The sequence below is a fragment of the Syngnathoides biaculeatus genome, chromosome 17, assembly GCF_019802595.1.
Source record: "Syngnathoides biaculeatus isolate LvHL_M chromosome 17, ASM1980259v1, whole genome shotgun sequence".
NCBI lineage: Eukaryota > Metazoa > Chordata > Actinopteri > Syngnathiformes > Syngnathidae > Syngnathoides > Syngnathoides biaculeatus.
The window spans coordinates 13334181-13359188 of record NC_084656.1 but is presented as its reverse complement, the minus strand read 5'-3'; the positions used below and the strand labels follow the sequence as shown (position 1 = coordinate 13359188).

Genomic DNA, 25008 nt, shown 5'->3' with positions numbered 1-25008 from the left:
AATGATGCTTTGAGATATGAACCTACAAGTCTTTTTGCCATAAAAGGAAAGGATCGATTTGAATTTTTATCTCAAAGCACCACTATAAGTCTAATTTAAACAACAAAAATAAAACAAAAGTTACCTTTAGAGCAAACAATGCTTCTGTGATCGTGTCGTAAAAAAATCAGTCGTTACAAAGCGATCTGCTGTAAATAGACCACAATGAGTCACTGTATACAATGCAAGCTCATTAGAAGGTGAAGTGTTGTACTGCCAAAGGGCAAATGTTCCTGACCTCTTGTCAACAGTGTTGCAGATCATGTCTTAAACATTAATGTGCTAGTTAACGTTATTACAGTTGCTTATAGCACACACGCAAGCCCCAAACCACACACGCAGACTCCATAACTGTCAACAAACGAAGCTCCCAATCCGCACTCTATGGAGAAATTCAATAAATCTGTCATGATAACGTGTCAGCTAGCCTGCTCTCTCTACAGACCTCTTTAATGAATAAGCGGGCTGGCTGCCTTCCAATATACGTGATCCTTGTTTACTGTCAAAATGTCAGAACGGGAAAGCGTTCCCCCTAAAATCCATCCCAAAAGCATCTGAATGCATGATGAGTTGGACCGGAGTCGACACACACACGTTCTGTATGTGCAGCAGCAACTTAACGTGAGTTGTACATGAAGAAAACGAGACCAAGATGAATGATTTCAGATCAGGGCAGATCAGAACAGACCAGAAGAGGAAGAACCAATTGGTGTGGATAGCGCAGAGTCGGGGAATAAAACATTGATTGGGCTTTCTAGGGTGAGCAGAGGGCAAGATAAAGCGCTGTGGTCAAAGCGCAGACCAATAGTGTTACAGTGATAACAAAAAAACATCACCTACAGTTTGGAAGTGAAGGGAAGTAAACAATATGCTGAATGTAAAAAAAAAAAATGTAAAAAAAGTGGTTCACAGATGCGCGATAAAACAAAGCAGAGATCGGAATTAATAGACGTATTTTGGACCAGAAATTTAAAAAAAAAACTACCGTTAGTCGAGTAGTGTGCATACTTGAAAAAGCTTCATATTTATACAAAGGGTGGAATACAAAATGTTAGTTTGTAAGAAAAAAATTAGAAGAAATTGTTTGCATAAATGCTTTAAAACAATACATTGCTTTCGCTTGTTTTGGTTTTGTCTTTTTGGTCAAGGATTCTCTCATGAAGGCACATGTCAACTTAACTGGATAAAGTATTTGGAAAAGTAATTTAAATATTCAGACTGCAAGGACTTCTTTTGGGAGGGGGGTGCTTTTTCTACTCGGTGTACATTTTGCATTTTTCCAATTCAGGTATGAACTTTTGTTTGACCATTGCAAAACATTCATTTTCCTCTGTTAAAGTCGTTCTTTTGTTATTTGGATGGATGCTCTGCCTCATTGTCATGGCAAAATCTTAAATTCTTCTTCATGTTCAGCTTTATCATAGAAGCTTGATGCTTTCACGCCACGGCAGACGGCTGTTCAGAGCCGTTTATAATTCCAGCTGCGCTGATAAAGGGCCCGGTTCTAGCTGAAGAAAAACAGCCCCGAGCATCAAACTGCCACCATAATACTTCAATGAGGTTAGCACATTGTTGTGTTTTGTGATGCAGTGCTGATTTACCATCGAATCATACTTTTTTGTAATCACGGCCAACAAAAAAAAAAAATCAACCTTTGTTCGACGAGACCACACACAACATTTTTCCACAAGCCTTTCTAGGGAGTACTTGTTAAATTTTGTCAAATTTGAAAGTTTTTCATATTCTGAAAAGGCTTGCATCTTACGGAAGCGTATTGCTGCCACACCCCCAAAAAAATTTATTGAAAAAAAAAGGTCGCTATCATTTTATAACATCACATGTTTCAAGTTATAATGTGCTCAATTACACATTATAATGTGAATCATTTCATGTTATAACGTGAAAAGTTTCATGTTGTAAAGTTTCATGTTATAACATAATTCATTTCATTTTATAACATGAAACGTTTCATGTTGTAATGTAAAATGAATTATGTTATAACATGAAATGATTCACATTATAATGTGTAATTAACCACATTATAACGTTAAACTTATCATGTTACAACACGAAACATCCACATTACAACGTGAAACATATCACGTTATAACGTGCTAGCGACCCTTTTTTTGGGGGGTGTGGCAGCAATACGCTTCCGTAGCATCTTGTAACCTTAGAGAAAACTTTATTCATGCAGTCATCATAACTCGCAATTGTATCAGAGATGTAAAATGGCCCAAAGGTAGGGTATGAAGGATTAATTGTCAATTTTGTGAATGGGTCTGTATGTAATTATTTTCATTTTTAAATATATTTTATGTCATTGAAATTATATTGTTCTGCCCCCTCCCCTCTCCATCCTCTTCCTCACTAAATTACGGCTAGTGGAACACTGTTGGTCCAGCGACCCCTATCAGAGAACCACTGCCCCAAATCAAAGTCCAGATGTAATATGCTTAACCCTGAGTTTATTTGGGGTTAGTCCATGTGAATCTAAATGTTTGAGTGTGATCAGTAATGCACACAGCCACATACCCATTTTTTTATTTTGACCCCCTCCACCTTAAATATTTCAGTTTGGCTTCTAATTAATCTCAGTTTATGGGTTATAGTTAGTCACAAAAACCTCGTCGTGTACTGCATAGAAAACGCAATGCGTGGGCTCTCTCTAGTGGTATAAGGAAAGAGTCGCCATCTAGTATTCTGTATAATGTTCATGTTTACTGTACATTATTACTGTATATGTACTGTATTTGATAATGCTATATATGTACTGTATTTAACTTTTTTTCAATTCAGACAATACTTTTTTAATTGATTCACTAATGTGACTAAGTAGTTTCGTTAAAGGTTATGGTTTTGTCATGTTATGGGCAAAATATTGATTGCGCGCCAAATGAATGATATTGGAGTGTAGAGGTTTGGAAGACCTTATGAAGGTCCAGTTCTAAAATAAAACATAAACCCAAGGTAGCACATCCCAAGAGGTAGCTTCCCAGAGAGCTAAAATCAATTCCATTGTGCTCTTGAACAAAGTGTGTGGAGGTATACCACCATCAATACAACACTATCCATGCCAATGACGGAGGAAAAATAATTCATATTCGTACGTATGAAAGGATAAAAGTATCGTCATCATATATTATCATTGTAATTATCACACAAAAAAAGCGGAGGAAAATAAAATTTACTAACCCATGATGTCCATGTGTCCACCTCCGCTAAATTGTGGTTTAACTGCAATATAAGTGCTAGACTGACATCTAGTGTTAAAAATACAGGAGCTTGTTGGCAAATCACATCATTGTTATGTTTACAGATGGTGGCAAAATGAAGATTAAAGAAAAGAACGCTGTGATTAGGACTGTGAAATTTGGAGGAGGCACTTGATAGGCTATTTGTTTTTTAAAGTGTAGTTTCTGGAATTATTTTGTTTACACTTGTCCATATTTCTGCATTTCATACAACGCGACAATATGACACTAAAGAAACAAAGATTTCATTTTTTCATCTCTTCTTTATTCTTTGAAGTCCTTGTTGCTGGGTTTTTTTCCCCACTTTTTTTTTTTTTAAAACATTACCAGCCATCGAATTTGACACTTTGTATTTCCTATAGTGAGCAAGCATCCCAGAACCCCATCGCCATGGGGACAAACACTATTACATAATTTCACTTTCACAAAAGGGGGAAGGCTTATCGGGGGTTGGTGTTCGGGGGCCAAATACGGGCGACGCAGGACAGAATCGCCTCTCAGTCTGCAGCACATTGCGAACATACACGTCACTTGTATAGGATTAGCATAAAATGGCATAGTATTAGAACTCGGGCTGACAGGGCCTTAAGGAAAAAGTACGGTTGTGTGGTTTCCATATGGATGTGCAAGGAGGGATGGGACACACACATGCACACACACACACACACACACAGGGTGGTTTTGTTTGTGTGTGTGTGTGTGCAGACTACTAATGGCAAACTCCAAACTGACAGGCAGAACCCAGACAAACCACAAGCGGCAGCTAATGAGAGTGAAGAGCTGTCGCTGTGGCAACAACTGCAAACAACCAAAACACGTTGACACACAAAAGGGGGTAAGAGGTTGTGCAAAAAAAAAAAAAAAAAAAAAAAAGTGGGAGTCTCTTACAGTCAGTCACAAACTGCTTGTGAGTTTGGGGAGTTTCCACCAAAGTGGCACAGGTTCATTCAGATCAACGTGGCTTGGAATGATTGTACCTGACCTGCCTTGGAAGTGCTGCATGACATCATCTGTGCGAGACTGTCTAATCGATATACTTATTAAAAAATAAAAATAAAAAAAGACAGTGAAGGATACATGGAGGACATAAACTGAGGGATGCAGGGGCAATTTGATATTCTGCCACATCAATTCATTAAACACAATAATACCAAATTTTGGTTTCTATATGATAGTTATTTTGGAGAAAAACCGCTGTCAAAGCTTTCTAAGTGATTTTTCAAATTTGGCCCTCTATCCCACGACAATGTATCAACCCCCCAGCTCTGAGCAAATCACCACATACTACTGTCGTCCCCTACACGATTTTAGATACACAAAAGATCCACCAAGTTGGTGGAAAGCCTGACGGCCTCCCACCGCACGTACTTCTGCTGCACAATGCAAAACGCAAGACTTTTTAAACGTGAGAGAACGCTTATGTCGGGGAGTGTTTTTAAAACCACGATTAGGAATGTGAGAACATTGCGGGGAAAGGTGGAATGGAGACATTTTCATCCCTTTGACTGCTTTAAATAGCCATGAGATGAGAGGAGCAATGGCGGACAGACACCAAGCCGCATCCATTGCTTGGCGCAGTGAAAAACATATTTTGCACCAAGCTCGGAAGAACTATTTCGAGTTCTGCCGGTTTCCATCCCTCCAACATCTACACTGCACACGAGTCACACATACAGTACAGAATATTATCGGCTCGCTGCCACTTTCAAGCGCAAAACAACGTGCTCAGCCGTTCGGCAACTACTTACAAATCGACACTAAAAAGCAGTTAAACGACAAAGTCAAAAGGAAAAAAAAACAACATTTCAAGATAGTGCGCTCTTTTCATCTTTACAGGGGCTCTAATGGCACAAGTTGCTCAAATGAAAGCGCAAAATCTGGCACCTTTGAATCGGTTTATCCTGGCTATTTTACATCTCTTTTTTTTCTATCTTACATCCTTCACTTAAAGAATACCAAAACAATTATGTATACAACTTCCGCGTTTAGGCACAAAGAGTAAGATCAAATAAAGGAGTTATTGATGAGTGGAGAGACATTCGGTGTGAAAATGCACAAGTTGGTGATGGGCGGCTTCAAAGGTTTGGAAATTCTACAGCTGCTGTGTGAGTTGGATGACGCGGCGCAACAATAAGGCATCAACTTCATTCATTTTTTTTCCCTTAATTCGCCTTCGTGCCAGCCGGTAATGGCTAAATACGTGCAGAAATGAGGCATAACGCTACATTTACGACAGACATCTGGAATTCTCAGCTGACAAGGAAATGAAAGTAATTTTATGCACGTCAGCAAAGCAAGAAATCATAAAAACGTGAAAGTGAAGAACCCTGGGTTGTTCTTTTTTATTATTATTATTGTTATTTTGAACTGAAGACAGCACTGTGGGTGAATTATCAATTAAATGTTGCATGGTGATGAAGCGCACGTGCTGTTCTCAACTTAGAAAATACAGTACATTTGACCTTTGACACTCTAGTACCCAATCCGTTTGACAATGTTAAATCAGCTGACCCAACGGCGGCTGAAAATGAGACAGAACAGTATAAAACAAAATAAAAAGTGCAGAAATTAGTGTTTTTGTTTTTCTTCGTGTGAGGCAGATCTTTTTTTGTTTGGAACTGTGTCTTTTAGGATCTGGTTTGGAGGGGTGACAGAATGTGGGGCGTGGGGTTTGGGAAGTTACAGATCACAGATGAAGAAACACCCAATCGGTTGTTGTGAAAAGTAGCCGGCACGAAGCCCTCGGCATGTATCGGGCGTCCTTCCTCAGATCCTTTACCCCCTCCTCCCCTACCCCCCACGCAGTGAATGGCGCACTCTAACCCAGGCTGGTGATGTTGGCCTTGCCACCCGGGGGCGCCACAATGCGCTGGGTGTTGCGACGGGGAATGTTGTCATCAACCTGAGCGCCTGTGTGGACAAAGAAGGAAATTACATTTATAAATGTTTAAAAATAAAATGTGATTAAATGCAAATATATTGTACTGTACATACTTACATAAAACAAACCTGTACTTAAAGAATGAACTGCTTATAATTATCAATTCCTTCTTTAGCAGTATATCAGAGATTAGAGGGGAACATACACAAGACAATTTAAAAAAACAATACAAACTAGAAGGAGGAGGGGCAATCATTTGCTTGTTAAGAATGTTGGTTTTTGCAAAGAATTGAATGCTGAATAATAGGAGCACAAAAGAAGCCTGTGATTGAGTCCCAACTAGTTTGTGGTCTCCTCCAGGCAGAATTCTGTTCATTAAAACTCTATGTCCATTTTGAGAGAACTTCTCAACCTAATAAAAAAGATATTCTCAGTGTTCTCTTAATGGTTTCAATTAGATTCTTTGTTAATCCAAATCTGTAAGAGTTGTGTCTTTTTAGTTCAGTTTAGTCAAACCTAGGTCGTGATTTATCAGGAAGAGTCTCCACTGACCAGAGAGGCTGAAACCAGACTGATGCAGATTCCTGACTGGTTGCTGGTTTGGCTGCTTTGCGGGTGACGTCTTGGCGGATGAGGCGGGCGTCATCGCTTTAGGCGTGACAGACACCTCGCAAACCGGACCGTCGTACAGACCTCTGGGAACACCCCTCAACTCAGCCAGCTGCATTGTGGGAAATATAATTCAGCCAATTAAAAAGGGGGCTGGGGGGAAACATTGATATCTCATTGAACTATGTGATACCCTGCTGCGAGCTTTTATTCTCTTGTACACGTAGTCAGGGAAAGGTTTACGGGCCACGTAGCGTCCGGAACCTTCGGTGGTGTGGAGGTTTCCTTCCTCGAGGACGATCTTGCCCTGGCTGATCACCACCAGAGGCCCGCCACGCACCTCTGTTCCTTCAAAGATGTTGTACTCCACACTCTGCAGAAAGGAAAGAGACTGTGTGAAAGAATATGGGAACGTTCTGTAAATGAATTCAAGACTTCTGGTGCCACGTTAAGAAAATCAGTTTCAAGTTATGTTCCGATCCACAGAGTGTCCTCATCTTTATTGAGATGCAGCAAGAAAAGTCTTACAAAACAGAGTCAAACACCCCTTAGGTCATACAATTAGGAATTTGAGTGGCCTCACAAGCGGCACAAACAATGCAAGAACTTGGCATGTAGTATGGGGCATTACTTCAACAAAAGCTTTCTTTCCAACACTTGCAAACTAAGTGAAGTGTAAATTAAAGGAAGAAGACGAGAATCGGTATCATCACAGTCAACGCCAGCATCTAATATTGTCACTCTTTTTCTTTTCCCCTTGTGGAACAGATTGTGGGAAGTACATTTTTTTAAATTTTATTTTCCAGCTCACGGCTTACAATGAACAATGGGTTTTACAATATCTAGAATGGAAGAATTCTATTTTCATTTCCGCTGGGAAAAAAATGGGTAGCACATCTGCCCAACAGTTCCTTCCCCCATATGCAATTTTCATGTTCTCACTGTGATTGGGTGGGTTTTCTTGGGGTACACGGGTATTCTTCCCAGATTTAAAAAAAGCATTCATGTTGGGTTCATTAAAGACGCCCAATTCTCCAATGATGTGAATGTAATTGTGAGTTGTTGTTTGTATATCTCTGTCAGGCCATTGGCTGGGGACCAGGCCCAAATCAGCTGGGATAGGCTACAGCTCACTTGCGACCAGAATGAGGAACCGCGGTTACATAAATTGGTTGGATGCGAAAAACTGAGACCACAGCTTGACTATTATTCCCAAAAGGAACGTGTTGGAATCATAATGTAATGATAATGATAAGCAACAAACACATTAAACATTAAAGCAAAGCGACTGCATCAAGTTCAATTCATTGTCCTATTTTTAAAAAGGCCCGACTAAATGGATGTAAACAAAAAGTCATCCATCTCCATTCGGCAAAATTATCGTGCCATTATAAAAGAAACACATTGTGTTTGGTGCCCATGGCACCCTGATTGATAATTTCCAGGTTGAATCAGATAGGAAACAGAGAGAAATTTTCATCTAACAGCTCCTGGCTGGATTTCGCTTACACTTTATTACAGCTGCACTGACTCATGACACAAATACCAGTATATTACACCAAAATAACTTCAAAGCGGAAAGACACTGATTTCACCCCGTCAATATAATGTGTTTATTTCTCCTATTTTCATAATGAGTATATGAACATTCAATAGCCCATGTTGCACACAGATTTATGAAAATCCTACCCAGGAAGCTGTTGTTGTCCTATTTGGAGTCTCAGGCAAGCAACTAAAATTAGAACATTTATGGTATGAAAAGAGCTTAAGTGATTTAAGCCACATTGACGCAAAAATGTTCTCGGTTCAAATTGTCATAGCAACAGGTTTGAAAACAGCTGAAGAGGCAACCCTCGGGGCAGAAGAATAGTTGAGGATATGGTTGCACTCGCCTATCTGCAGGCCTGTGGAAATATGTGTGTGTGAGTGTGTGCCGAAGTTACTAAGGGCTGAGGTCATTCATTTGGTTGATTTTGAACGGCGGAAATGAGATCACTAGTACAGTGCACTGAGCTTGGATACCACAGGCACAGTGCGAAACCGCGATCCTCACCACGAACATAGCTTCATTATTTTCTGACCAGGCAGAATGAAAAGAACCCCCCCCCCAAAAAAAATACAGATCCAAATTAAAATGCAGACACACAGAGATTTATAGTGACACACAGTTCTGCCTGCTAACAATCAAAGCCAATTTGTTCCAGTTCTTCTGGCAGATTTTGGGGATGACATCATCCTCCTGCGTCTGCGGGAGGTTAACACCCTGCTCAAGCGAGACAACCATAAAACCTCCTCTGACGGAAAGAAAAAGTCTGCCTGGAAACTAAACTCTTCTAGCTTCATTAATCACGTGACCTAAATTGTGATTAAATGCATCTTTGGAAAGTTTTATGGTCTATATTGTAAATGGAGTGTCACTGTTCCACTATTGACCTTAGTATAATTGACTTAGTTTTTCCTTGCTCGCCAATAAATACACATGAGAGAGTCTTAGGGGGAGCCTAAAGACAACTTTAATCACGCTGCTGTGTGTAACTTGAAGTCACTCAGTGGAGCACAGAACGCCGCCAAAGTTGAATTGGTAAAAATTACATGGGTCATTTTCATGTAATTGGATCAATAACGATAAAGACATACTGAGTTTCATTTGGAAAACAAATTTGTTTTACTGGTAAGAGCATTACTTCCATGTGTTGTCATTCAAACTGTAATGTTTATAAGAAAAAAAGGTTCTGAAGTTACATTTTCAAACTTTTTAATGCCATAATGTGTTTATAGTGACAGTGTGTGTCCCAAATTAAATGTAATGATTTTTAACATGTTTTCTAAAGATGCTAATTACATATAGTGATATATAGGATATTTCATGTATTGCTTAATATGCTTTTTCCAGAAGCATACCTCAGTGTCATTTTTTGTCTCATAAATGGTCCTTATAAATACTGGTAGGTTAAATCATCAAGGAGGAGGATTTGTGAGGCCAGACTAGTTGTAGCAAAGGAAAGCCCATGAAGTGCAGCAACACAGGGAAAAAAACACACACACACACAAAAAGCCTATGGAACAGCGAGAGACTGGACTTGTAAAATGGTGATTGAATATCGTACCGAGTTGTGGGTCTTGGCAGAGATGATCTTAGTGACATCAGGGTCCCAGAGTACCAGATCAGCATCGGAACCCACAGAAATACGACCCTTGCGGGGGTACAGGTTGAAGATCTTGGCCGCGTTGGTGCTGGTCACCGCCACAAACTGGTTTTCATCCATCTTGCCAGTCACCTAGAATGAATCCAAACCCAGAGTGAGAATAATCCCAATCAGGGAAATTCTACTGCCATTTCACTGAGTACAATGTGATCAAATCACATGTTTATAAAATTAAAATTTTACACAAAAGCTACTAATGCTCTGATTGACTGAAATTGTCAAAAGGGTCATAGTTCAACTTTGTGGTGGGATTTTGCTGAGTGTTTTCCTAAATTTGAGGGGCAGTTACATATTTTGGAGAAGTAGAACTATTTGCCTGCATTTACTGCAACAGTGCTAACATGCTTAAGATGCACTGTAAACTGTCAACAGGTCGCACTCACTCCACAAAGGACAATAAAAATTTGCCCTCCTGCACTCCTTCAACATCCTTTTGGTGGACCCTTCTACTCCCTTCTACTTGCTATCTGTGAACTGACGTAATGTGAAGTATACATAAGAACGCATACCACACACTTATCCCAAATAATCGACAACCTCTCTTCTGTCCCATTAACACCTTCAGGAATCAAGCTGAAGTCATCTTTGCCTACAGCACGTTGGGCAGTGTTGAAGGGACAATGGGCACTTCCTGTCACCTGCAGGTCACCGCTGGAAGAAAAGGAAGCACAAAAGTTGGGTATTGTTAGGATATCTCCACTTGAAATGTTTTGATAATGTTGTTACCAAGAGAGCAGGGAGTTGAGATAGTCTGGTGTGGTGGGGTCGGGGCTCAGTGGTGGGGAGGTGACGTAAGCTGCTGCCTTAGCCCAGTTCTTGCTCCAGTAGTGTGAGCCGTCTGTCCCCAGGCTTGCAGTGATTGGCTCTCCGTAGACAACAGTGCCTGCCCAAAGAATTCAAACTGAATTTGCATGGCTTTCAGAATAACTGAATTTGAAAAAAATGCACTGCAACTCTTTGGAACAGCCCAAGCTACATTTGGCGCCTCATCAACATACACATCTTGTCTCTCTCTCCAGATGTATCACTCCAACTTACATCCTTGAACTAACAGTAGAACTGTGCGATTTAGACAGGAATTTGGTGCCATAATATCCTTTTATTTATATAGCTCAACTTAATACAATTAAAACCATTATGGCACAGACGGCAACTATCTGCATCACTTGCGTAGTAGTGACATGCCGTGGTTGCGTCTCACCCTTCTTCCTGGCTTGAGCGATGACATCCGCAGCACTCTTGCTCATCACCTTGGTGATGTACAGTGGGCAGTTGGTCTGATTGGCCACAGTCACAGAGCGGTTTACGGCCTCTGCCTCTACCTGGAAAATGGAAACAACAAAATATGTGTGATAAGACAAAAATGGCAATATGAGGTATTTCCTTCTGTTTCAGGTGCCTGCATTATATTAAATCATAACACAATGAATTGATAGGGAACAATAATCTTCCTCCTCTTACTCTTCTTTTCCAGCTGTGAAGTGAGACGTGATTCCGTGACAGTAGGAATATGATAACAAGAAGAGGGAATTGGAGATAAGTTTTTAGGCTATGAGACGCAGTGTTGTGGTAGTTGTGCTGAGGCCAGCTCTCTTACACACTTAATTTCTCGTTTCCATTGTTTTCACCACAAGGGATGCGCTGTCAGACATCTGCTTAGTTTCACAGCAAAATGCAAACAACTGAGTGTGTAAAATCCAGAGGATTTAAGGGGGCTTTCCAAAAAAAAAGTGACACATCTAAGGCCTAAATGCCTCATGGTTCCATCTTCTATTGCAAGATATCTAAAAAGGCAACATGAACGGATCCAACATTGAACTCAGATTTTATAAATATGATTCACCTCTTCAGGACGGCTCAACACGTGTCCCTCAGGACCAGTGATGCCCTGCTCCAGGATCCTGCGCTGTTCCTGAAACACACACACACACACACAACAGGTTGCTGAGGCAACTGCACTAGATTCCTAATGAGCAGGATTAAGAGTACAGACTAATCACGCATAATACATCCTGGATTAATATTCATCCTCATTTGTCAGCGATTAATGTTAATGAACGTTTATGTCATGACATTATAGAGATGTAGGGGATGAAAAAACCTACCAGTGAAGAGCATGCTATTCATGTTAACCCTGTCCAGACTGATTTCGTAGGTCATACCTCAGCAACAATGTCTCCATTTTCAGCGTGCACCTGAGCGATGGCTCCCAGATCACGGATCACACTAAACACTTCGTAAACCTGCAGGAAAGATGAGGACTTGTTGTAATATGTTGCTATGCGTTCACACTCACACGTCAAAGAAATATATAATAAGCATAAAAGGGCCCACCTGAGTGTCAGTTAGCTGGAATAGATCCTTATAAGCTAAGTAGACCAGGAAGGAGTTGATACCTGAGAAGGTGGGAAATTTGTAAAACAAAACACGATGTGATACAACACATGTACAGGTGTCTCGGAGTATGCGACAATTATCCAAAAGGAAAAAAATGTGTGGAAAATGTGTGACAAGCTAAAATTTCACAGAAGCATAAATACAGTACTTAAAAGAGCACATCAACTCAGCAAACTACCACAGCAAACTACATTTCTAGTTAAAAGTGATAGTGGCACGAAACAGCCTCTGGGGGCCACTAGTGAGCTTCATGAGTCTTTTCTTAACCAATCATTAGTTTTAGTTTTTTTAATCAAAAAGCATGCTTTAAATTAGTTGTTTTTTCAGCAGCTCATTGCGACATCACATTTGTTACAGTTTGGTCATACCGTGATCCTTCACAAGGGTCTCCATCTCTTCCTGCATGCCTCTGTGCCACTCGGTGATGTCCATATGCAGCGAGTAGTCACAGCACGACTTGCTGTCGGCCCACTCGTGCCACTGCTCGAAAGCCGAGATGAGACTGACGCCTGGCTCGGGTACCACGTGGTCAACTGAAAACACACATAAACAAAACAACTCGGTCTATTTCATCTGCAATGACTTACTATTGGCAGTATCCAGACTGAGATCACAACCTGCCAGCAGAATCTTGCACTTTGATCTTCAAGTGTCGGGGATAAGCATCCCCCATGATGTAAAGCAGATATCAAATGATTTCAAAAGCTCTTGCAGTTTGTGGGGGCAGATATGTTTGCCAAACAAAAAAATTGGAGTATCTTGCACATATAAGCCCGTATTCCCTGATGATATCCTTCATTGTGTTGACTTCAGCAGGTTTTTTTCAGTGTACTCTCTTTGCTAGAGGGATATTATAATTCACTTGAATCTTGTGCATAATGCTTTAAAAATGTAATCAATTTTAAGTGTGTTTGATTATCTCCCTGCAAGTCGACCCCCTCCTAAGAGGAAGAACAGATTTTTAAAATGAGTAAAACAGAAGCACTCTTAGGTGGTGTAAATTAAAATCATTGTGAGAATTTATTTATTTAATTGTTCCTAGGGGTTGACTAGTTCAGGGTCTACAGTAGCCCACCTCTTATCTGAAGTTGAGATAGGCTTCAGCTCATCCATTTAAAGGATGCATTGTTAGAAAAATATACTGTATGCCTTTGCAATTATAAAAAGTACCGTGTAATTATGAGCTCATATAATGATTTGTTTTATTATGAGGATTAGAGGGCAGACCGTGTTCGTCTGTCTCTGATATTGCATTATCCCTGCTATAATACAAAGAGAGATGGTTCTGTTTTTTTTTTTGGGGGGGGGGTCAGTTGCATGAGGCAGACGATGAGTGGTCATATGTTTATGTACATTATGGAAAATGGGGAGACACTTCTTAGAGCAGTAGTTTTCAAACTGGGGGCATGTCACGACAGTGGGGGGCATGGATTGTTACAGCCCCCCCGCCGCTTGACAATTTTTCTGGGCTATCACCTGCCACTGCTTTTCTAATTTTCAGTGCTGGCAACACCCCTCGCAGCAAATTTCAAGCGGAAGGGGCATTCTCCCCAAAACGTTAGAAATCCATTATCTTCAACCAAAGATTAGGTTGCATTTAAACTTTCTCCTTGCTTTTATCAAATTATATCTGCATTCTCGAAGTGCTTGTCCTATCTTTTGTCTATTAAAGGGCTAACATTTTTCCCTTTACATGAATAACATTGTTTCGGTATTTGTGCTACAAATTAAAAAAAACATTAAACAGGATGAGGTTGTCAACATGGATTAGAATTTGAAAAAGGAAGATGGACACAAAAGATTCAGATCCTAAATAGGAGGAGCTCTCAAATGGCATTAAAGTCCTTTTTCAGAACAATAAATCTGAATGTCACATACAGTAAAAGAGAAGATGGAAGATAACTCACTGATCATTGTGGTCCCTCCCGCCAGTGCCGCTTTGGTGCCCTGGTAGAAATCATCAGCAGAAGTCATGCCTCGATCGGGCATCTGGAAGCGTGTGTGCACATCGATCCCGCCTGGCATCAACATGCGACCGTGGGCATCGATGGTTTTGACCCCACCCGGGACGATCAGGTTTTCCCCAATTTGTCTGGAAAATATTCCGGAACGTCAATTGTTATTATATATACAGTGGTACCTCGGTTAGGGTTAGATCTTGGAGGAAGTCGAAAAGTTGCTTCTTATTTTCGTGAACGAGCAGCAGTTAGCTGGGAATAGTGTTGGCGAGAAAGAGAGGAGATGTCGTCTGATGAGGCTGAAGGCAGGAAGGATGTCTCAAGTGCCGATATTAAAGCTATCAGTGCTAAATGGAACGACATCTATAATTTTGTAGAACTCCATCACCCTAACAAAGCAGAATGTTGCAGAGCACTGCAAAATTTCAATGACCTTGTTATGAGCCACTTCAGGAAGGTGCTCAAAAGACGGCCAAACAGTCAACATTAGATTCTTTCTTTGTTAAAAAGGGGCGAGTCACCCCCACTGAAGAGATTTGAAATAGGTGTTTTGCATTGGTTTTTTCTTTTGTTCCATTAACCCTACCTCTAGTTGCAAGTTACATTTTTTTATACATATTACATGCTTTGCTGTGCAAATAAAAAAACAATTTGTCTGTTTTTTCCCCCCTCATCATTGCTTGTTTAAAGTTATTCTGCACTTTTGTTAATAAAAAAAGGTTTACAAGGCTGGGGGGCAAGTCGCTACAGATACAGCAATGCACTCCCAACCTATCATACTATACTACTAAAGCATACATTTTAAGCAAAAAATAAATAGATTTCTTAAATTATTTAATTATATAAAGTATTTCAACTATAGATGTATTTCTACTATATAGTTTACTATCAGGAAAAGTAAAAAAAAAACGCTTTAAAAAAAATATTTTTTAGGCTTGGAATGCATTACTTCATTTTCCATTCATTATAATGAGAAAACGCACTTCGGTTTTTGAACCATTCGGTTTTCAACCAGCCTTCTGGAACAGATTGTGTTCGAGAACTGAGTAACTACTGTACATACTTTATGTGTGTGTTTTTTTTGTACCATGCTGATCCTCAAAAACACTTGTACGTATAAAGCATTCGATCCTACTTTAAAGTCTCTTGTAATGCATGTTGTCCAACTCAACAGAATGATACAAAAGAAACTTGATTTTACTGAAATAACATGCAGCTCACTTGATGACACCATCCTCCATATATATGTCAGCGCAGAAGGACTGGTCATCGTTGACGATCTTCGCTCCTTTGATCAGGAGTCGGTCACTCTGGAAGATAACCACCAGGATCACTCAGCTAAATTGAAATAAACCAGTTCTGTTACATTTTCTTCAAAGAAATCTTCAGCAAGAGCCAGATGCTGCAGATCTGAACATGTAGGTGCTTTCATCAGTGTGGAATTTTAAAAGTTAAGCTACAATGCTGAATATTGGATTTGGGTCAGCTTGTGAAGGAATTAATGTGCATATGGAATATGTCACAAAAAGCAGTGGATTGACACTCCCAACAAAACATTTATACTGAAAAATAAATTGACTGGGCAGCTTCTGCTCAGCTATCTTGGGCTGTTTCCTGATAAGAAACATTGTACTCAAAATTGTCTTTATTCTTCCAAAAAATAAACCTGAAACACCTGAATATTGATAGAGGACAAGGAAATTGCAAAAAGCTCCAAAAAAAAGGTAGGATAAAAATTGGGCAAAAGCGCTGAGGAAAGGATAAAGTTACTTTTGCTGTATAATCATATAAAACTGTCCATTAAAATATGTAAAGCGCAGCTGCTGAAGCAATTACCTCCTTTGTTGGCTCTGCTATTCGATTATGGATGTAAAAGACATTTCACCAAATGATGATTGAATTAAATTGAGGCAGAAAAATAATGCTTTCATTCAGCATGTGGCACAAACAGTTCTGCCATTACAAAAAAAAATGAGGGTGAGAATTCAATGGTGAGACAATGAGGACACCAGCCCACCCCGACATGCCCCACAGTCCTTTTGAAGGATTTAGACCTTTGCAGAAGCACACATGGAAGAGGACCTATCACAAGGCCAAGTGTGAAATCAATGATTATTCCATGTCCACCACAAGGCCACTTGTCTCACTGTGCAAGAGGCAGGGGTGGGTGAGAAGGGGTGGTCTGCCCCTTCCATTGCTTCCCAATCCCCCTCCCTTGAGTCACCCTGCTGTTCTGTACTGTTCTGGCTCCGTGTGCAAAAAGGGAGTGGCAGCACTGGTCACAAGGGCTCTAGCCTCCTACACTAACAAAGAACACTCTATTGGAACCACTGCTGTTAGCCTGAACCCAGCCAGTCCTGGTTCCAAGCAAGCCTGTTGTAACCCCCGCCCCGCATCGCTCCACTGGAGACCTGCGAAGCATCCAATCAGAGACCTGTCAAGTAGTAATGCATTGATACAATCAGGAGCGGCGAATTAGACAGCCTGCAGTGTTCCTACTACACAACTGTCGATGCTACATTTCCCATAATGCAGCTGAAAGCGCAATTTATTTGACCACTTTTTGATTTGAAATCCTCACACCGCCATCTGATACTGTACAGTACAAGTAGTCACTCAGGACTACTCACTGATAGCAAGTACCAATACAACTAGTACTTTTCATACGGACTATTTCAAGGGCATTTATGAACATTATTAGGGGGGCATCAGTTATTCGCAGTTTACTGTACAGTATACTGTATTTGGCTTAAGAGCTCAAACCGGTGGAAGGAAGTACTGTATTGTAAAACTAAAATAGTAACCTCCTTCAATCCTAATTGGACAGGAAAAAAGAAGATACGACAGCAGGTCTTGAAGATCTTTTGCATCAGACATGGGAATAGTTTGGGGTCCTTATGATAGAACAGTAATACTGGATCATGTTTTAATGAATATCGAAGAGAGTGAGATGAGAGTACAAGTTTGGAATGACTGCGGCTCGAAGTTTAGTGAGGAATTCTATCAAACTACTGCCAAGAATCCTGACCTGTAAAATCATCTAATTGTTGTCAGCTCACACGGGCTGCAGAGTATTTGTGTGATTGGACTGGATCTTGGCCAAACAGGACAGTGACCTTTCTGTCATGAGAACCTCTAACAGGATGTGGACCAAGCGCAACAACAAAATGCTGTTTTGCAACAGAAACAAATCAATTTTACATATACATGTGTCACTGAACTCCAGCAATAAGAAAAGTTCCTTGTTTGAACAAAAAAAACAATAGTAACCAATACAGAAAAACAAGTACAAAATATTAAACATTAATTTGCAACTGGCTGCAAAGACAAAAACAATACAGTGAATAATGCTGCGGTTCACTGAAAGCGCATCTTTCATAGATTAAGATAATCCTTTGGTAATACTGAGAGGGATCATTCGAGCACTGGAGCTGAGCAGGATGAACTGGCACGAAGCAAAAGATTGCAAACAAAATAGATAAAATATGTCATTTACGATCACGTTTCATCAATCCGCAATTCACATGTTTGCAGATTTTTGGGGGAGGGAAACCTGCCCACTGTTAGTGGACGTTGCTTGAAAACTCATCTATTCGACGGTTTTGTGCTTAGGCCAAAGCAACAAATGCGTTAGGTTCTAGATTTCCTGTGCTCACTGTAGACAAAATATTTTGGGGGGACTAATTATTATACTATTTCATAACAAAGTGACAAACACTGACATAATGAAAATGAAATCTAGGAGGTACAACATCCAAAATGCAAGCCAAAAGCGTCTTGTTACTATGAAAACGACTGTTAGCATTTATCATTGCCCAGCAACGCTTTGTGTTTTTATCCGAATGGAAAATATCCTAGGAACACAAATGAAGTCAGCTGGAGAAAGCCACCAGTTACGATATTCAACACTATGATTTCATATACGGCTATTTTGACTTATTCCACCACACTGCAAATGTCTGTCCACACATCTGTTACAAAAATAAATCCTCACTATAGTTCATTTACAAAATAAATTGTCCATAGTAAAATGTCAAAACCAGGATTACTCCTCACATCATATCATTATATAAATTCTACGATTAGGGTACCCACATACACACAGGCTATATGTATTATTAAATCCTTTGTTGATGGAAAGCTGTGACACCGCAATATGTAGTTTAATAAGACTTCTTTCCCAGCAGTACGCACACATTTGATTTGACCTTTGCCCTTTAGCTAACTACAATTGGTAGCAGTTCAATATTCATAAATGACATTTCACACACTTCAAGGCTCAGTGGCGTAGTGAGTGAGTGAATTAACTATTATACTTATTGTGAAAGCAGTGAAGTAAGGTTAAACCATTTACAGTATAATGAATGTCTAGTTACAAACATTATTTCACATGGGTACCAAACATGCTGGGTGGGGGTATTAACACATAAGTAGAAAAACTACTAAAAAAAAAAAAACAAGAAAAATTAAAGTTAAAAAAAAACATCTTATTGTTTATTCCTTTTTTAATTCTCCTTTTTTTTAATTAATATTCATTTTCTATATCCCTTTTCCTCATTAGGGTTGCGCGTAATATTGTTATAACCTTGATTATTTGTATTGTTCATTTCAATAATTATTCATACAATTTAAAGAAAAGCCATATGCAACCTAAAAAAAGCACACAAGAAGCCCACAGTCGAGACTTGAACCTAGAATCTCAGGAGTGTGATGGAGGTGTACATCGTGTTTATCAAAACACTTAAAATTGTATTTTCTATCATCAACAAGATCTTCCTTTAGATTTTCGGAAATGAGCATGTTCTCTCAAATCCACTTAAAACCACACAAAAAGAAAAACAACTGCGCTATGTTATCTTACTCTTAGCTTATTTTGATTCTCTCTTTTCCTTCTTTTTGACCCCCTCATTTAAGGACAAAGAGCAACCAGTCACGGTGCTCTTGTTCCGCACAACACAATGGTCTGCCTTGTTCAAGAGTTTAGTAATAAAACTAAAAAAAAATTCCATTTCTGTACACCTTTGTCTGGTGTTTGACTTTGGCGGAATTTGTGATTATGCTGAGGGGGAGGAGAAAGGGGAGACCGAGCCGGTGGATGGGTGGGTGCATTTGGCGGGCAACATGCTGCGTAATGTGTGAACAGACAGCGCCGCAGGCTGCTGTGTGCTGTGTGATAACAACATGAATAGGGGGAAATGTCCTTACCAAAGGAAGTACACACCAAGGGACGAGCGCAGTACTGCAGGTGAACGCTGCCTAATATTAGCTCATCTCTTAAAGAGTATTTAATCCAGGTCAATCATATATATATAGAATGAATATATATATATATAAAAACAGTGAAGAAAATACGTATTTGAACACCCTGCTATATTGCAAGTTCAAATCATGGAGGGGTCTGAAATTTTCATCGTAGGTGCATGTCCACTATGAGAGAGATCATCTAAAAAGAAAAATCCAGAAATCACAATGTATGATTTTTTTAACGATTTATTTGTGTGATACAGTTGCAAATAAGTATTTGAACACCTGAGAAAACCAATGTTAATATTTGGTACAGTAGCCTTTGTTTGCAATTACAGAGGTCAAACGCTTTCTGTTGTTGTTCACCAGGTTTGCACATACTGCAGGAGGGATATTGGCCCACTCCTCCACAAATATCTTCTCTAGATCAGATGGGTTTCTGGGCTGTCGCTGAAAAACACTGAGTTTCAGCTCCCTCCAAAGATTTTCTATTGGGTTCAAGTTTGGAGACTGGCTTGGCCATGCCAGAACTTTGATATGTTTCTTACAGAGCCACTCCTTGGTTTTCCTGGCTGTGTGATTCGGATCATTGTCATGTTGAAAGACCCAGCCACAACCCATCTTCAATGCTCTGACTGAGGGAAAGAGGTTGTTCCCCAAAATCTCACAATAAATGGCCTGGGTCATCCTCTCCTGAATACAGTGCAGTCGTCCTGTCCCATGTGCAGAAAAACACCCCCAAACCATGATGCTACCACCTCCATGCTTCACAGTAGGGATGGTGTTCTTGGGATGGAACTCATCATTTGTTTTCCTTCAAACCCAGTTAGTGGAATTATGACCAAAAAGTTCCATTTTGGTTTCATCTGACCACAAAACTTTCTCCCATGAGTCCTCTGTATCATGCGAATGGTCATTGGCAAACTTAAGACGGGCCTTGACATGTGCTGGTTTAAGCAGGGGAGGCTTCCATGCCATGCATGATTTCAAACCATGATGTCTTAGTGTCTTACCAACAGTCACCTTGGAAACGGTGGTCCCAGCTCTTTTCAGGTCATTGACCAAGTCCTGTCGTGTAATCCTGGCCTGATTCCTTATCTTTCTCGTACTTTGTAGCATTGAAACTAGGGAACGCTATAATCACTGAAAAGTTGATTTACTAATTCTGGTTCCTAAGAACAATTTAAACTGTGTGAAATTGTTTGCTATTCCTATCCTGAAGCATTTTAGGCAAAATGGAGTGCATGACGAAGCTGAAGCTGCAGAGATGACATAGATTCAAGCTCAACGGAAGGTTGAGTGCAAGGAAGAAGAACATGACATCGTCCACGAAGACCTTTGCACGAATATTCTGCTCAAAAGTGACATGGAAACAGGAGCTCAGAACATTCAGAGAGGAAATTTCTCACATCGCTGCAAGGTAAATGACTCAATAAAAAGTGTACACTTTCAAGTCACCCTTTCTAATTAACGAGGGGAAAAATACTTGTCACTTATAGCCGTGTCTAACAGAGTATTCACTTCAGTTGTCAATTTCTCCAGCCTCCAGGGAGCTTCCTATTTGAGGAAGAAATGGCTAACAGTCATTAGTCTTGATGTATCCGGCTTCCGTTCCAGGTGGTGAACTTGCATATGTTCATGTTTAATTGATGAGAGATGCTTTCAGCATATAAGTACTGTACCAGCTGCACAGCTGAGTCTGTACTCAACGCAGCAGTCAATGAAATGTGAAAATAACTATCACTGTAGACTGCACCTTTCTAAACTACACTTTGCACCAATGCAGCTTTGTTAGAAAATTATATTTTGTGCAATTATAATTTGTTGACTTATTTTTAATGTATTTGATGTTAATTATCACTTCCCAGCCTTTTGTTTTTGGGTGAGGATGAGAGAGTAGACCTTGTTCCTCTTTTGTTCTCTGATATTTTTATCACGTTAATGTGAGACAAAGCAAGATGTCTGTGGTTTAGAGGGGGAGGGCAGGTGCATGAGGCAGATGATAACTGCCTCATCTGTATCTATGACCTCGTCTACAAGGAGAAACAAGCAAACACTTCTTGCATGCAAGTTTTCTTTTTCAAGTGCTTGCTCTGTCCAGTTTAGAAAATGGTTGACATTTTCCCTTTACAAGCTTTACGCAGTTTAAAAAAAAGGGGGACATTCTTTCCCTCCACACCATATTGACGCAAATGTGACTAAAAACTGAGTTGTGGTCGTGTTCCCCGTGCAATTAAAATGGAAAGAAAAATGGCTCTGACCTCTTTTCTTGCGTGCACATTACAGGAATAGGCCCTCTATCCATTTATGTTCGACCTAATTACTGTAAAGACTACAAAACCAACTAATCCTTTGATCTCAGCATCACCAACTGGCTGTTGCAAATGTCTTAAATGAATCAATAGCGGCATCCTCAGCTCCACTCATCAAGAAATCAATAGTATGACCATAAAAAATGCATCTAATCAGCACTCGGGTACAATTAAATTGGAAACATTGCATGATCTTCCGTGTCACAAAGACATTGTTGCATATTGTTACTTTAATAAATTAGAATCATTTTTTACTATATGTGGTTATACACTTCAAATATACTAACTTACAACAACATTAGGATCGTTTTTTTTAAAAGGGCTTTATAAATGGCTTTTACAAAGATAATGTACAAATTTGAGTAATTTGACCACAGCATATATTATATCTTCCGTAGTTTGTAGTTGTGTGCATTTGCACTGCAAAGAGAGGTATTTTTATTGTCTATGAAAGTTTATTAGCTACATGTGAAAAATGTTGCATTCTACCACTACAAAGGGCAATAGTAAATCCGTGCAAATCCGAGCCAGACGTTTGATTCTTCTGTCTTGCTCTGGGGGCACTGAGAAAATACTAGACTCCACATTTCCATCCCCATTTTTTGTGCACTTCCTTTACCTCTTTTTTTTTTAGCTCCTCCTGTACATCCTTTTCTCACTCAGTTGAGAGGGGAGAAGAAACATGGAAGGAAATAAGAGCCACTGCCCCCTCCCTCCCTCCATCCCTTCCCCCCTCCTACGCCGCCTCCTCCTCCCTATTCACTTAATTCACATCCTCACAAGCTTCAAAACGATTTGAGGGAAGAAGAAAAAAAATGTATTATTCAATTTGACACTATCAGTGTGCCCTAAAGTGTCATTTCCCTTTTGGAAATTTAAGGGAGGAAGGTTGCATGCAGGGGGAGTCAGATGGACCTTGCGTGCAGCACGCAAAGGTTTATAACAAAGAGCACCGACGTAAAGCTGACTCAGAATAGCACAGTGCACTTAAATCTGCATTACGGGAATATTTTAAGCAGAAAGATACGTTTTATCTACGAAGTGGACACATGTAGGTCTAACATCCGATGTAAGGTGCTATTTTTAAAAAATGCACCGAGAAGAGCGAAGACACCGCAAAGATTGGAGATTTAGTTGCCGAGGGTGGGGAGACCTAAGGGCTCCCGGTGACACACAGGACCCACACCCCAAAGGCCCACCACCACCACCACAGCGCTTTTCGCTCTCCACTTCCACGGGAACTCACTGTGATGCGAGGGATGTTCTTCTTGCCCTGGTAGCCGGACATCTTCGCCGCCTTGCTTTCGCCGTGGACCGCTATGTGGGCGAACCGAATTGGAAAAAGCACGAGCGCTGTTCTTCTTCGGGATGTTCCCCCAGCGACCCCCTCAAAAAAAAAGTGTCAAAATGGCAGCAGATAACTGTCGCTGAAAGTCAGGATGGAGTCCTTGGCAGCCTCCCGGTGTCTCTCCGCCGATGCGCCGAGCCTCCCCGAGCTAGACAAGAAGGGGGAGGAGCCGAGGCCACCCTGGTCCCCGGAAGAAAAGGAACACCAGTGCGCATGCGCACAGCCTCGCCCTGCTCGGCTTCCCGCTCATGCCATCAATCCAGGATAAAACAGTTAAGAAGTAACCAAGTACAAATACTCAGTTACTACACCGTTTTTCATGAAACTGAGCCTTTACCCCCTATACTTTTTTACTTTTAGTCCCTACGTTTGAGAACAGAAATCTGAACCTTTAAGTTGGAAAATAACAGGGACAGTGATGTTCAAGAGGAATTTTGAGCCAGAGCTTGAACTAAAATTACATAAACGTTTCAGAGAAGCAAGTTATTCCCTATTCATGGCCTTATTTATTAAGTTAATAAAACAAATGAACTATTTTGTATGTAAAGAATGTTTTTTTTCTTTTTCTGTGCCAAGTTATCAAATTGGGTACCGCATATAAATAAAGATTACTTTTTTTTATTACCTTTGCACTGAATTACATCTCTGTACTTTTTTAATTTCTTAATAACGGAATAAATCAGTTGTTTTATTTTTACTAGTCTTTTTTTTTACTCAAATATTTAACATACTGTATAACATACTTACGGGAACAATTGCTTGTTACCCGGATGAAGTTTTTGTACCCTTGTCTTTAACGTCTTGGAAACTGAGTGTATTTGTATCCAATTTGTCCCCTGGAAAATGTACAATTATTTCTATTTCTGGCAGTGTAAAGGAAATGAGATGAAATTACATCAATGCTTTCAGAAAAAAATGAATAACAAACTAAACAAAAGAGATTTGGATGCAATGGTTACTTGATCTGGAGTTGTCGTGGAACTTTGTTGTCTGATTCTGTTTCTTTACATAAATGCACTCCATTGCACACAAAAAAATGCACTCCATTGCACACAAATGGTGCATTATGATGATTATACGCATACTGTGTCATCTTCTATCAGGGAAGAAGAGAACGAAGGTCTGAACATTTGGTGTGTACAATCTAATTTGATCCAATTCAAAAATTGCATAGAATAATCGAGTAAAGATCATAAGAGTGACTTTTGACACTGAGAGGTACGTTGAGAAGTATTTATTGTTCACTTTATCCTTATTATTGAGAATAGAACTGCAAATATATTTGTGTGTATATTTTTGGGTTACCTTATTTGGAGAAGGGCTACAACTTGGTATTTGAGTAAGTGTGGATGTTGCTGTGAGGTCAGTGATCGGGTGTCAGTCAGGACGCATCTAGTTGAAGCTTCCGATCAATACACAACGTGAAAGCTGAGCTCAATGCCACCACTAAAAGCTTTCAACGGCATCCTTACTCCTTAAAACAACGTAAAGGATGCATCGGTAAGAATAAATAAAGGTAGCTTTTTCTCCTCATGTGCCACATCCCTAGAGAACAAAGAGTTGCAATTACTGTAATAGATAAAAAAAAATGCATTGTAATGCTGGCTAAATGATGTAAGCAGCCACTCCCTCGAGCATCTCTGCATGCCTCCATCCACTCAGCTGCATCGCAAGGCTTTCTGGGAAATTGAGTCAGGCTAAGCTGTCTGGTGCCCAGCGAAGCAATATTAAGCAACCAAATGGGATGTTGAATATATAAT

At 40.0% G+C, this 25008-nt stretch overlaps 1 protein-coding gene across 1 annotated transcript; it reads right to left on the bottom strand.

Annotated features, from left to right (window-relative positions):
* Positions 1-5611: 5611 nt before the first annotated feature.
* LOC133490939 (dihydropyrimidinase-related protein 2) lies at positions 5612-23426 on the bottom strand. Its single transcript, XM_061801666.1, has 14 exons — positions 23147-23426; positions 15566-15654; positions 14294-14478; positions 12755-12919; positions 12324-12385; positions 12152-12232; positions 11833-11901; positions 11191-11311; positions 10716-10872; positions 10499-10640; positions 9891-10061; positions 6977-7156; positions 6727-6895; positions 5612-6203 (listed from the first exon to the last, which is right to left on the bottom strand). The coding sequence occupies exons 1-14, from the start codon at positions 23186-23188 to the stop codon at positions 6112-6114; spliced, it is 1725 nt and encodes a 574-aa protein (XP_061657650.1). The 5' UTR covers positions 23189-23426; the 3' UTR covers positions 5612-6111.
* Between the last annotated feature and the right edge of the window lie 1582 nt (positions 23427-25008).